This window comes from Saprolegnia diclina (assembly GCF_000281045.1).
Source record: "Saprolegnia diclina VS20 unplaced genomic scaffold supercont1.9, whole genome shotgun sequence".
NCBI classification, from domain to species: Eukaryota; Oomycota; class Saprolegniomycetes; order Saprolegniales; family Saprolegniaceae; genus Saprolegnia; species Saprolegnia diclina.
Window position 1 is genome coordinate 171,691 of NW_008246076.1, and position 13,518 is coordinate 185,208.

The following is a 13,518-nucleotide window of genomic DNA, read 5'->3' on the forward strand; positions in this document are numbered from 1 at the left end:
ATCAGCCGTCTTTCTCGCATCGCGATTCGGAATAGGGTCCTCCCCAAACCACATGATACAAACTGCAAGCTTACGCTATACGTAAGCTGCCTCTATCATGTGGGGGGCCGTACACAAAGAGTCCTAACCCACCAATGATCATTCGCTATTCTGCTCCATGAAGGCGTCGTGGCCTGCGTTTACGCCTGGCACACTGCGGCTCGCCGTCATGTTTGCCTGCCTCTACACGATCGCGGTGACGCTTGTGCTTCTCCTCCAGCGCCGATCCGCGCATGTCGTCAGGAGGTTGGTTGTCAGACAGGTGATTACAGTGGCGACCTCCAATTCTAGTGCAACTACGCTTCACGCGACTCCTATCAAAGCCACGACGTCGCTCTACCACGAAAATTGCAGCTACCAAAGCTACGCCTTTGCCGAGCAGTACGAGGCGATGGCCGCGCACCCCGTCATGCCGCCACCAGGGCTGGCCAAGCTGCAGCGGTACGGAATCTCGGGTCGCCGACATAACCGTTCACACGCATTTCTTGCATAGCGCGCGGCCAACCATCGCTACGAAGCGGTCGTGGCGCGACTGTCTCCCGGTGCGCTCGGTCATTTGCGGCGTGGCCGCCGGCGACCAAGACTCGCTGTTCACGCAGCACCCGCCGTGTCGGTCGGCGGTCTTGCACCACTTGCTCGTGTCGACGATGGCGGTACGCCACACCATCAAAAAGCGCTTGCTTGGCTCACGTCTCTCTTGTGTCTTAGGCGATGGAAGCCCGCGGGCACGTGGCCCTGCCGATCGGGGCCGCGCTGGAACACATGTGGGAACATGGCGCACTCCCGCCGGCGACGCCCGTCCTCGACGTACAAAGATCGTCCTTAGACTGCCGTTCCTGGATCATGTAACCTGACTAGATACTCACAAACGCAACCGACGACGTGGCCGACTGGCTCTGGGCCCGCGGTCTGGCCCATTTTTACGACAAGAACGCGGGCGATATTACGTGCCTTGCCGCCCACCACCCGCTCGCGAGTCGCCTCTATGCTGGCAACGTAGCATCGTATGAGGTGCCGCCCCACCTGCGCTGGTCGCGGATCGACCCGATGGCCAAAGACGACAAGTTTCGCATTTCGCCGCAGCACGAGCATGCCTACCGGTACGCGCAGCTCACGCCGCCCACGTGCTTGCGACTGTACAATGTGTCAATCCTCGCGCCAGCGCACCCGCCGACGTTCTTCACCGCAGCCCGCGGCATGCGTGACCACGACGGTGAAGCCGCCATTTACCCCAACCCAAGCTGCCAAGCACTTTGCGAAAACGGCGCACCACGCGCCGCCCGTAACGTGACGCCCAACGTCGCTCGGTGCCCACTGCGCGTCGACGCAGTGTTCGACACACGGCTCGCAACGTTCTTGAAGGACCCGATCCCGCTTGTTCTGGACGTCGTCCACACCCCGCACCTCGCGCCGTTCAATGACACGGCCAAGCTACGAGCCGGCGAAGCGTGGGAGTTTTGCCTACCGATGAAGCCGCAGCAGTGTGGCGCGCGGCGCGGCGTCAAATCGACGCTCTTCGAGACACCACCGGGCAAACCGTGCCGGTCGGCCGTGCTGCAGCTGCTGCTAGAAAACATGCTCGAGGTCACGTACGACCTCGGCCTGCCGGCGTTTGTCTACTTTGGCACGCTACTCGGTACAGCCTTTATCTCCCTTTTGTTCAGTAGGATGTTGACGCGGCGCATAGGGGCATGGCGCGATGAAGCCATCATTCCGCACACGCGAGACATTGACATTGTTTTGCCGTCCGAAACGGAGTGGGCCAAGGTGCAGGACGCCATGTGGGCGCGGGGCTTCTATGTCTTCAAGCGCGATATTCACGGCGCCTGCGTTGCGTCGCACCACCCGCTGGCAGGTCTCGTGTACGCCCCCAACGTAAGTGCAATCTCATGACGTGGCAGTTTCCAGACGCAATATGGTGTGTTTTTAGACACCGCTTGTCAAAACCTCCAAGTGGGACCACGGCACACCGTACTTGGACTTGTGCATGTGGCGCCGCGCGTGGCGCGACAAGATCAGCGTCGAGACGGCGCTTGAGAAGCTCGATCGAAGCCGAATGTTTCCGCTGCAGTGCAACGAAAAGATCTTTGGGAACCACGTCCCCGGCATCCAGGACCCCGAGGCCATGTTCCGAACCGAGTACAGCACGACGTATGCGCAGGACCCGGACCTGCACTTAGAGGCGTGCGAGTCGTACTGCGACTATCAAGTGCTCTCGAACGCGACCACGGTCTAGGGTGATACAATATTGGTGTGCATATATAAGTTTAAAAACTGAAGTAACTTCGAAACAAAGCAGTCGTTGATGCTCGAATGCGTCAATGCACACATAGTACTAACATAGAGTTCAGCGACGTCTAGCAATGTAATAGCATCCTACAAAGTGCAGACCGAGGACTAAGGTTATGGAGATACGGGCAGTGGTCGTGGACGGTGCGACTGGCGCTCGCATCGTACCCTCGTTCAGAGTTACCAATTCAAGGCTATAGCCTTGCATTGGGCGATCTGACCTTGGACGTGATCTGGAAGAATCACGTTATATTCATCGCGCCCTGCGATCAACGCATCTTGGGATGGTTACCGAGCGCGCGATGACGCCATCTCGTGTAATAGTAGCTAGGTACATTGGCACAATAAGATCTCGTTGACTCTGTTGGTTTGCAGTGTTAGCGTCACTACTGTACCGTGGCGAAAGACCGCTGTGAAACATCGGCGTGTTCTGTACATAAGCTTACTAGTGAATGGGCTGGTGCGACCGATCCATGCCCCCTCGTGTGTCATCTTTGTTGTTGAAGTGCGTCCAATGTGTGCCATCTTTGTCTAGTAAAAATGCTACAAGCTTTAAGACTGAGGATGGTTTATGCATCCAAGCAATTTACTGACTTACGACCGTGCAGGGACGCCGCCACGATGGCGGGTATACGTAGGATCACCAACGACGCCGTCGGAACAAGAACTGCGTGTCATCGGACTGAGAGCGATCGTGGACCATCAGAAAAGACAGTCCACCTCACGTTTCGAAATCGCAAAGTTCGTTCGTAGTCTTCCACAAGAGCATTCGACTTGGTTTAGAAGAACATTTGTGTGGTTCTTGGACAACCACCGAAGAGAGAAGAGCATTACATAGTTCGCACCCGCCAACCTCGGCGCCACCAAGCCGGTCGATCATGGGCAGTGCACTCGACGGCGTCATCGCCATCCGCTGTCTCGTCTCGTGTGGCGTGTCGCGGCACGTGTCCCACCCTAAAGTAGCCAATCACATCACTTGAAAAGGTGTGACACCTTGAACCTTGACGAGTCGGGTGGTCAAGCGAGCGGTCGCTGGGCGTTGGGATTATGGCCCTTCCGCCACGGGGTGTAATCGCCAAGTAAAGGCCGGAACAACAGCGACTCTCCTTATATACACGTTTGCCTTGGTTCAGTTTCCATCTTGCACCATGACCAACACGTACCATTCGGTCGTCGACTCTGTCCAGGAAGCCACGACGCCAACGTCGTCGTCGTCGTCGTCGAATGCGTCGACGTGGCAGGCCGAGCTCAAGCACCTCTTGTCTCTCGCTGGCCCCATGGTATAGATACTACGGCTATCTTTCTCTGCAACCAACGAGAGACTCATGTGAGGTGTAGATTTTTACCCTCTTTATGGAGTCCCTCCACGCCACGATCAGCGTCGTCCTTGTCGGGCAGATCGACTCGCCGCTCGCCACCGAGTACGTTGACGCCGCAACGATGGCAAGTATGTTTACTTCCATCACGTCCTTCTCTGTGGGTCTCGGCCTTGCGTCGGCCCTCGACACCCTCTGTACGCAAGCCCACGGCGCCGGCAACACCAAGCAGTTTGGCGTCTACTTTCAAAGCGCCCATCTCGGCATGGCTCTGGTATTCCTCTCGTGCATCTTGGCGAATCAAGTGACAATATTGCGCTGTAGACGTTCATTCCCGTGGTCATTCTCAACTGGTTCTCCGGGGATATCTTGACCGCGATGGGCCAAGACGCTGAGATTTCTGGCTTTGCCGGCACCTTCACTCGCATCATCACGATCGGTCTGCCCTTCTACTTTGTCTACCAGCTCGTGCGCCGGTTCCTCCAAGCCCATGACATCGTCTACCCGATGACGATGATTGCGCTCTTGAGCAATGTTGTGCACATTGGCCTTGGCTACTACCTCTGCTACCACACGTCGCTCGGCTTCAACGGCGCGGCCATCGCACGCTGCGTGAGCTACGTGGTGCTGCCTCTGTTGATGCTGCCGTACTTTGTGTGGCGGCCGATTCACCGCGAGTGGGGCTTGCACTGGAACAAGGCGGTCGCGGTTGGGAACCTCCGCGAATTCTTTCGCTTTGGGATTCCCGGCCTGCTCATGGTCATGATGGAGTACACAGCGTTCGAAGTGCTCACACTCATGGCGGGCTGGCTGCCCAACCACAAGGTCATGATTGGCATCAACTCGGTACGCACAAGCCATATTCTTGGTCATTTTCACAAGATAATTTGGTGTAGGTGCTCATCAACCTCATTTTGATCTTCTACATGGTCTTCCTCGGCATCTCCTTCTCGGCGACCATCCGCATTGGCAACTACCTCGGCGCCAACAAGCCGGACGAAGCGCGGCGCGTCGCCAAAATGGCCATCGGTGTTTGCGCTTCGCTGTCGTTTGTCACTGGTGGTACGATGCTGCTCGCGCGCCATGAGCTGCCCAAAGTCTTTATCAACGACGTGGAAGTCGTCGAGTACGTTTTCGCAGGCCTCTCAGGTGGCTCATGCACCAAATAGGGGGGCCGCGGTTGCGCTCTGCTACGTCATTCTCTTGCACATGATTGACGCCATCAACGCTGTCAACCAAGGGATTTTTCGAGGCATTGCCAAGCCCGTGATTGCGACGGCGGTGAATGCCGGAGCCTACTACCTCATTGGCCTCCCGATGGCCGCCGTGTGCGCGTTCGCGCTGCACTGGGACGTCAATGGCCTCTTTGGCGGCTTCACCCTCGGCGCCTTCACAGCGTGCAGCATGTACATGTGGCAGTTGTCCAAGATCAACTGGGCCGCTGCGGCCAACGAAGCCATCCTCCGGAGCAAATCGGGCGTTCCTCTGGACGACGATGTTGAAGCGTGCTGCAGTCCGTAGTCGAATTTTTCGAAATGCTCGTATTTACCTCGATCGCATAATCTATTTTCTTTTCTACGAAAACAATGTTGTTGAAGGATACAATTAATTGGATTGTTGTCGATGTTTGGATGTTCTAAAAGCAAAAGTAGCAACCGCGTGCAATGGTCGGTGCTCGTGTCAGCACGGCGATGGTCTTGGATGCAGCTTTGTGCTACTCGTTGTTCGAACTGATGGAGCTGGAGATGGTTTAATGTTTCAGAATACTATCATTTTGCGTGTCCCTTGTAAGGGTTTTCAAGCATACGCGTTAACCTCGGCGTGTGGAGTCCACACACCGAGGTGCCCGCGCAGACATTATGGGTCCACTGACGCATGAACGCTCGTCCAGTCTACTAGAGGCATTATAAAGTGCTGGCTAAGCAAGGTACTAGTGCCAAGAGCTCCTTTTTTGTCATGGTTTTTGACCTACTATTTCCCCCTCTGCTGTCGTCGCGAACGATTCAATGGTCCGCGTCGCTTGCACGCATTCGCAAAGTGCCGACCCGACAACCCACGCGCAAATTCCAACTCTCTGACCTCATTTAAATCGAATCTAACTTTTGCATTTTGAGATTACCATCATGATCAGCACGACGTATGCGTCTGTCGACGACGCCTTGACCGAGCCCGCGCCGTCGTGGTCGACCGAGCTCAAGCATCTTATTGCTCTTGCAGCACCCATGGTATGCACTCTCGTCCACGATGGGTATATCGGTACATGTAGACGCTGGCGTTCTTCTTGGAGTCGCTCCACCACACCATTAGCAACGTGCTTGTCGGCCGCATAAACTCCCCGTATGCAACTGAGTACGTTGCCGCCGCGACCATGGCGAGTATGTTTGCTACGATCACGTCCTTCTCGGTCAGCCTCGGCCTTGCGTCGGCCCTCGACACCCTCTGTGCGCAAGCCCACGGTGCCGGCAACACCAAGCAGTTTGGTGTCTACTTTCAAAGCGCTCATCTCGGCATGGCTCTGGTAACGTCATCCCTTCATTCACCTATCTCACACTACTACTACCTGTAGGTTCTCCTTCCCGTCGTGCTCATCAACTGGTTCTCGGGGGATATCTTGACGGCCATGGGCCAAGACGCCGAGCTCTCGGCGCTCGCGGGCACCTTCGTTCGCATTCTCTGCGCCGGTCTGCCTTCTACTTTGTCTACCAGCTCGTGCGCCGGTTCCTCCAAGCGTACGATATTGTTTACCCGATGACAGTCGTCGCGCTCTTGAGCAATGTTGTGCACATTGGCCTTGGCTACTACCTCTGTTACCACACGTCGCTTGGCTTTAACGGCGCGGCCATCGCACGCTGCGTGAGCTACGTGGTGCTGCCTCTGTTGATGCTGCCGTACTTTGTGTGGCGGCCGATTCACCGCGAGTGGGGCTTGCACTGGAACAAGGCGGTCGCGGTTGGGAACCTCCGCGAGTTCTTTCGGTTTGGTGTTCCCGGGCTGCTGTTGTCGACGATGGAGTACACAGCGTTTGAGATTCTGACGCTCATGGCGGGCTGGCTGCCCAACCACAAGGTCATGATTGGCATCAACTCGGTACGTAGCTCTCTCGACGGTTGCTCGATTTTTCATATTTTACGTTTAGATTGTACAAAACATCAGTTTGATGTTGTACATGGTGTATGTGGGCATCTCGATTGCAGCGACGATCCGTGTTGGAAACCTCTTGGGTGCGAACCGCCCCGACGAAGCTCGGCGCGCCGCGACCCTAGCCCTCGTGCTCTGCATCGGTTGCTCGATTGTCACTGGCGGGTCGATGGTGCTAGCCCGAGATGAGGTGCCGACACTCTTTTTGTCCGACCCAGCCATCCTCGCGTACGGTGTGGTGTATCCGAAGCGTCACGTCTCATCTTTGTCAACCGAGTAGGGCGGCCCCCACAGCGATTTGCTACGGCGCGCTTCAGCACGTCCTCGACGCAGCAAACGCCGTGAGTCAAGGCATTTTTTGAGGCATTGCCAAGCCCGAGATTGCGACCGTGGTCAACGCCGGTGCGTACTACCTCGTGGGCCTGCCCCTCGCGGCTCTAGCTGGGTTTGGTCTTGACTGGGGCATCAACGGCGTTCTCGGTGCGTTCGGCGTCGGGACTCTTACGGCAACCGGACTCGAACTCTATCAATTTGCAAAGATCGATTGGCGGTTGGCCGCCGATACTGCGCTGGGTCGCAACGACGTCGAGACCCCTCTCGCTCGTCCCGACGACAAGGTCGAGGTGGCATAAATGGAAACGAATAGCATGTAGCATGCTCCTAATAACGTCCTTTGACCATTGTCTTTTCAACGGTTTAGATAGAAGCGCAAGTAGTATAGCTGTACAAACCACCACGTATTGACAATAGAGTCGATTCCGTTAATCAATATATCAATCCACCAACCAATCAAATGCGACGACGTCAAGTGAAAGACAACAGCCATCACCGCCATATAAGTTATGTTCTATACTCTTGCCATCACCCATGCACGTAGTGCTCATTCGCCAAGCAAGAAAGAACCGCATGATCACGCCGAGCGGCAACCCGCGCCTCAATGGTGGTGGCTTCTACGACGCGCTCGCCTTTCGAGCCGGTATTTTCGGGCGGAGCCACATGCGGCCGCTGCGATTTGGGATCGCGTTGGTCAGAATATTGAGTCGACTGCGATCGTCGTCGCCCCGGCCTTGGCTCAATGCCAGGTCCAACGACGCGAGGTGCGAAGCCGCCGAGCTATCGACGCGGAAGAGAAAACACTTGCAGCGCGCAAGCGTTTGAAAATGGCGCGGGCACTGCTGCCGGTACACGGCGCCTTCAAACAGCGGCCTCGCCGTCACTTGGTCCAAGGTTTCATCGGTCACATACGGCGTGCGTGGCACATGGCGGTACCGGCTACGGGTCTGCAGCGACGAGTCGACGCGCAACGTGGTGGCATATGGTTTTGGACTCTGACGCAGCAGCATCGGCGGCAGTCGATTTCGTAGTCGCCGCGGGACGCTACGTGTACAATAATGTCTTCCACTTTTATGACAAATATAGAATACGTTTGTGGAACAATGCTTGGAAGAAAAAGGTGCGGGCCGTTCGCGGGCAAGACGACAGCGATGGCGACAGTATTGGTCTCGCGCTGGAGCTGCCGCGTTGGCACCGACATGGTTGGGACGAGCGCCAAGTAGGGGACGAGGACACGGACGATGCCAGGAATGTCGTGAACATCTACCGGCAGCGGGTAGAGTGCTGGCGGCGCGCCATTGGCCTTGGGGCTTTTAGAGCGCTTGGCCGCTTGCGCTGTTCGAATCGCCATCGCAGCGTCCTGAAGCGAGAGCACCGAGGTGCCCCCCGCCGGCTCGCCCAGCCGACAGACGACGTAGATGTCGTTGACGATCGAGGTTGTATCGACGCTCTCGATCGCACCAAAGCTACCGCGGACAAAGACAGGCTGCCCAATGGCCGCCGTCGCGTACTCGTAGCGAACGAAGCGCAGTAGCTGCATCGTGCGGCTGCGTGGGCAACAGCCCGTCAAGACAGTGCACGAGTTGTAGTCGGTGCCATAAAAACGAAACGAGAGGCCCGACTACAACGGTATCGACAATCTTGTCATCCTACTATCACCTACCTGGTCGATGGCCACCAAGAGGCTGCGTCCGCCGAGTTCGAGGCCCCGGTGAAAGACTCGATGAACCTACCAGGTACCATAGGGTTAGGACAGGGGTCGGGTTGGTGGGCCCACAGGAAACAAGTGCAAATTGCCCTCTCGGATCGCGAGAACCCGTCGCTTGGCCAGCTCGCGCCGCAAGATACTCTGAATGACCGTTGCCGCCGCTCCTTGCGCTCGCATGTCGCAACGCGTGCAGTACCTACGGCGTTGTCATCGTGCGCTCTTCGAACAAAGGCAACGTACCCGCGGTACGCGGCTTGGATACGTGTTGCAGCGTTTCCGCGTCGTTCTTGAACAAACTTGCGCTGCTGTAGCGTAAGCCCAAGTCGATGCATTTGCCGCTGCGTCAAATGACCCAAGAGTCGCCTACGGGCGTCTTCGAAGCGGACGAGGTACCCGCGAAAGACCCGCTGGATGGTCACGAGCGACTCGTACTGCTGGAGCACGCGCGCTTGGTGCTCGCGCCAGCGAAGGAGCGCGGGGATGACCATCAAGAGCTCGTTGGCGCTCGAAGGCGCCGCGAGAGGAAGGAATACCACCAGCGCCAAGATGCGCTCGGCGTGGTCGATCGACAGTCGGACATTGCTCTTGAGGTCGTGGTTGCCCGCCGCCTCCTTCATCGAGACGACGGCGCCCGTCCGGCGCCGTTGCAGCGCCAGAAGCGTCTTGCGATGTCCTATACCATGTAGTGCATCTCTCGACCTGATACAGCCGCCAAGCACGAGAAACCTTTGGCACTTGGCGGCGTGTCGGTGTCGCGACCCGCGTCGTCACTGACTTGCTTGACCAAGTAGACAATCTCGTCGTCGGCGAGGTAGATGCTATTGCAGCGGTGGCCGCCATCGGGAGCAATCACCGCATAGTGGTTGTGACGGAACACTGTGACGCCCATGCGCTCGCTGCCCATCACAAGAAACGACTTGTGCACGAGCCGACCGCGCAAGTTGAGCGGCAGTTTAAACACACAGAGGTACCGCTTCCAGTTGAGTAAAATGGTGTCGCTGAACGCGCGTCGCGCAAGATACCGTCGAATGTTATACTCGTGGACGTTGCCTGCGAGCGCTTGCTTGTACAAGGCGTCGGCGCGCCGGACGAGCCCAAAGCACTGGAGCGCGATCGCAAATGCAAGGCAAATGGTCGCGTCGCCCGGCCGCCACTGCAGCGCCGCGTAAAAGAACTTTGTTTCGCACTAGTAGACAAGATACGAGGTTCGGTACGACGAAGGATGATCCTACGTATTGGCGGTGCGCGTCACTGAGCCCGAGTGCCTTAGCCTTGTTCAAGTAAACCATAGCGACCTCGAGACTGCCTCCTTGCAGCTGCAAGACAAGACTGTACGCAAAGAGGTACAGCGGCTCGGTGGGAAAGCGCTGGAAGCCGTCCAAGCAGAGTACTTTGGCGCCGCGCAAATCAAAGAGCCCGAGGAGGCGCGCAAAGAGACACATGAGCAACGACGGGTGTGTCATCTGGGGGTACGTGCAGCCGCTGCACCGCGTCGAGATCTACATGAAGGAGAAATCAATATACTATCCAAGAATCCAAACGGGTATGCGGTATCCAAGTCGACGTACGTTGTGCAGTGCACTGGCGAGCGCGATCGCACGGGCATTTTTGGCGTTCTCAAACCGAATCGTGGCCACAATACGTCGTCCTACATCATCGGATAGACCATGGATTTGGATTGTTGATTTGGTAGATAGGTATGACGCTACCTCGATGGCCGCGGTAGACGCGCTGCAGTTCGATGACACATGTCGTGTGATACGCGTGCCGCACTCGGTGTACGATGCAACGGCCGCCGTACCCGCGGTACACCCGCTGAATCCGTGCGGCAGCCGCCACGATTCGACAGAGTTGGAGGTGCTCGACATAGTCGCTAGGCACGACTTTATAAACAAAGACTAGGATACGAACTAGTACCGAGCGAAGAGGCCTCGTATCCACGCTTGTAGGCGCTGAGCATGCAAAAACCAAAAGGTCGCCCACGCGGCTTTGGCGCGGCAACGGCCCCTGTGACCACGGTAGATGCGCTGAATCAAGAGCGCTTTTTGCTGGTTGCGCGGGCCAAAGAAGGCAAATACGAGCGTCCGGTCTCGGTGGCCGCGGTAGACTCGCTGCAGGACGATCGCGGCGTGGTGCATCTCGGCTGGCGGCCTTGCGGTGTGCGTCGACTGGAGCCGATAGAGCTCTTGGTTCATGCGCTGGAGCTTCGAGTTGAAGAGGACGAGGATGCGCTGGTCCATCGTCGAGAGCTGCGGCAGCGGCTTGGGACGAGGCTTCTTGAGCAGCCCGAGGGGTCGCCGCGTGGTTCGTTCGGACTCGGGTGACATGGCGCGGCTGGTTCGAGGCAGAAGTAGGTGCGTAGGAGCCACCGACGCCTGTCGCGGCTTTCGCTGTGGGAGTGGCGGCAGCGCTGTCACCATGTTGAATTGGTCAGTTATTCGCCGTTATAATGGGCATGATATCACTTTAGAAAAAGGTAACATTTGAATAAACAAAAATCATTCTACGAGTTAGGCTACGACGTGGGTTAGACTCGGCGAGCTGCGCGCAATCGCGTCGGCAGCTGCGGCGTCCCAATCGATCTTGCGCAGCTGCCACACGTAGAGACCACACGCTGTCATCGCTCCAGTCGTAAAGCCGATGAAGAGACCGTTGACGTTCCAGTGCAAGCCAAAGCCAAAGGCCGCTGCGAGCGAAATGCCAATAGGATAGTACGTTGCTGCGTTGACCACCGTCGCGATCACGGGCTTGGCGATGCCGCGGAAGATGCCTTGGTTGACCGCGTTGAGCGTGTCAAAGACGTGCAGCACGATGATGCATAGAATGGCCTCGGACGCCGCCCTAGTATCAATATATCAGTCATCCAGCATCGCCGAGACAGCAACGTACGCAATCACTTCGGGGTCGCTCAGAAAAAGCTTGGGGAGCTCGTGCCGCGCGAGGAGCATCGTACCGCCCGTGACGATCGAGCACGATGCACTGAGACAGAGCGCCATCTTGGCGACGCGCCGGGCTTGGTCGGGCTTGTTGGCGCCCAGCAAGTTGCCAATGCGGATCGTCCCCGAGAAGGAAATGCCGAGGTAGACCATGTAGAAGAGCGTGATGAGGTTGATGAGCACCTAATCGCAGTGAAAACCACGTGACACAAGAGAATCTGTCGTACCGAGTTGGCGCCAATCATAATCTTGTGATTGGGCAGCCAACCCGCCATGAGCGTCAGAATCTCAAACGCCGTGTACTCCATCATGACCATGAGCAGGCCGGGAACACCAAACCGAAAAAACTCGCGGAGGTTCCCAACCGCGACCGCCTTGTTCCAGTGCAAGCCCCACTCGCGGTGAATCGGCCGCCACACAAAGTACGGCAGCATCAACAGAGGCAGCACCACGTAGCTCACGCAGCGTGCGATGGCCGCACCGTTGAAGCCGAGCGACGTGTGGTAGCAGAGGTAGTAGCCAAGGCCAATGTGCACACCATTGCTCAAGAGCGCGACGACTGTCATCGGGTAAACAATATCGTACGCTTGGAGGAACCGGCGCACGAGCTGGTAGACAAAGTAGAAGGGCAGACCGGCGCAGAGAATGCGAATGAAGGTGCCCGCGAGCGCCGAGAGCTCGGCGTCTTGGCCCATGGCCGTCAAGATATCCCCCGAGAACCAGTTGATGAGCACGACGGGAAGGAGAACCTACAGGTAGTAGTATGAGCGAGGTGAATGAAGGGATGACGTTACCAGAGCCATGCCGAGATGAGCGCTTTGAAAGTAGACACCAAACTGCTTGGTGTTACCAGCGCCGTGGGCTTGCGTACAGAGGGTGTCGAGGGCCGACGGAAGCCCAATGCCCACCGAGAAGGACGTGATCGTAGCAAACATACTCGCCATGGTCGCAGCGCCAACATAGTCGGTGGCAAGGGGCGAGTCGATCTGCCCGACAAGCACGATGCTAATGGTGTTATGGAGCGACTCCATAAAGAGGGCAAAGATCTAGATTGTGCCAACATGAGCCACAAGTGCATGTAGTAGGACGGTAGTACCATGGGTCCCGCCAACGACAAGAGGTGCTTGAGTTCGGCCTTCCACGAGATCGGGGGCGACTCTCGGACGACGCAGTGCGGGTCATCAACCACGCTGTGGTAGGTAGCTGTTGTGGTCATCGTGCTGGTAAATGGAAAATGAATATCTTTGTGGATTGCTCAGTCGCTTGAACTGGCGCGATTACCCTTGCATGCGCTCGGTGCATCATCGAAATGCCCGTGCTGCGGTGGCGCGTAGGGTTGCGATGGATTTGGATATGTATCCGCCTTGCATTCCTACAGTCTTCTACCAGAAGAACGTGCCAAGTGCCACGATCGATTAGACCATGCGACAAGGCGACCATAATCGGTGCCTCGATCTCATGGATGGTGTTGGCACAACCGTCCTTGCACGGTGCCTGGCCGAATCAAATGACAGCAGAGGCTGGAAGAAGCTTTGCAGAGGCTGGAGGAAGCTTTTGCAGAGGCTGGAAGAAGCTTCGCCACGAGATTACTGTACGCTTGGCTCGTTGGTATCACCCGATCCGCAGGTATCAACATTGTCCCACCAGTCGCTCGCAATTCGACGACTTGTGCCTGACAGCGTACGACCACAGTGCCACGCCGTAGAGCTTCTACGGTGGCTCGTCCAGTACTCATATACTAGTCGACTTGCGTCCGCGT

General features: G+C 57.0%; 4 protein-coding genes across 4 annotated transcripts; 2 read left to right on the forward strand and 2 right to left on the reverse strand.

Moving 5' to 3' along the window:
* Nucleotides 1-157: 157 nt before the first annotated feature.
* Nucleotides 158-2,275, forward strand: SDRG_03750 (hypothetical protein; the record flags this gene model as incomplete). Its single annotated transcript, XM_008609393.1, has 7 exons — nt 158-285; nt 331-480; nt 533-692; nt 748-846; nt 898-1,675; nt 1,727-1,914; nt 1,970-2,275. The coding sequence occupies 7 exons, from the start codon at nt 158-160 to the stop codon at nt 2,273-2,275; spliced, it is 1,809 nt and encodes a 602-aa protein (XP_008607615.1).
* A 1,149-nt stretch (nt 2,276-3,424) lies between these two features.
* SDRG_03751 (hypothetical protein) lies at nt 3,425-7,414 on the forward strand (the record flags this gene model as incomplete). The annotated part of the gene is made up of 12 exons (XM_008609394.1): nt 3,425-3,608; nt 3,667-3,918; nt 3,969-4,490; nt 4,541-4,770; nt 4,814-5,157; nt 5,288-5,424; nt 5,932-6,162; nt 6,211-6,306; nt 6,351-6,731; nt 6,781-7,010; nt 7,063-7,102; nt 7,157-7,414. Exons 1-12 carry the CDS (start codon nt 3,477-3,479, stop codon nt 7,412-7,414), a joined length of 2,853 nt encoding a protein of 950 aa, XP_008607616.1. The 5' UTR covers nt 3,425-3,476.
* A 175-nt stretch (nt 7,415-7,589) lies between these two features.
* Nucleotides 7,590-11,150, reverse strand: SDRG_03752 (hypothetical protein; the record flags this gene model as incomplete). Its single annotated transcript, XM_008609395.1, has 10 exons — nt 7,590-8,159; nt 8,207-8,736; nt 8,779-8,844; nt 8,893-9,019; nt 9,064-9,496; nt 9,550-10,009; nt 10,056-10,322; nt 10,392-10,471; nt 10,533-10,696; nt 10,741-11,150. 10 exons carry the CDS (start codon nt 11,148-11,150, stop codon nt 7,733-7,735), a joined length of 2,964 nt encoding a protein of 987 aa, XP_008607617.1. The 3' UTR covers nt 7,590-7,732.
* A 132-nt stretch (nt 11,151-11,282) lies between these two features.
* Nucleotides 11,283-13,088, reverse strand: SDRG_03753 (hypothetical protein). Its single transcript, XM_008609396.1, has 5 exons — nt 12,856-13,088; nt 12,554-12,805; nt 11,987-12,508; nt 11,713-11,942; nt 11,283-11,664 (listed from the first exon to the last, which is right to left on the reverse strand). Exons 1-5 carry the CDS (start codon nt 12,973-12,975, stop codon nt 11,334-11,336), a joined length of 1,455 nt encoding a protein of 484 aa, XP_008607618.1. The 5' UTR covers nt 12,976-13,088; the 3' UTR covers nt 11,283-11,333.
* Between the last annotated feature and the right edge of the window lie 430 nt (nt 13,089-13,518).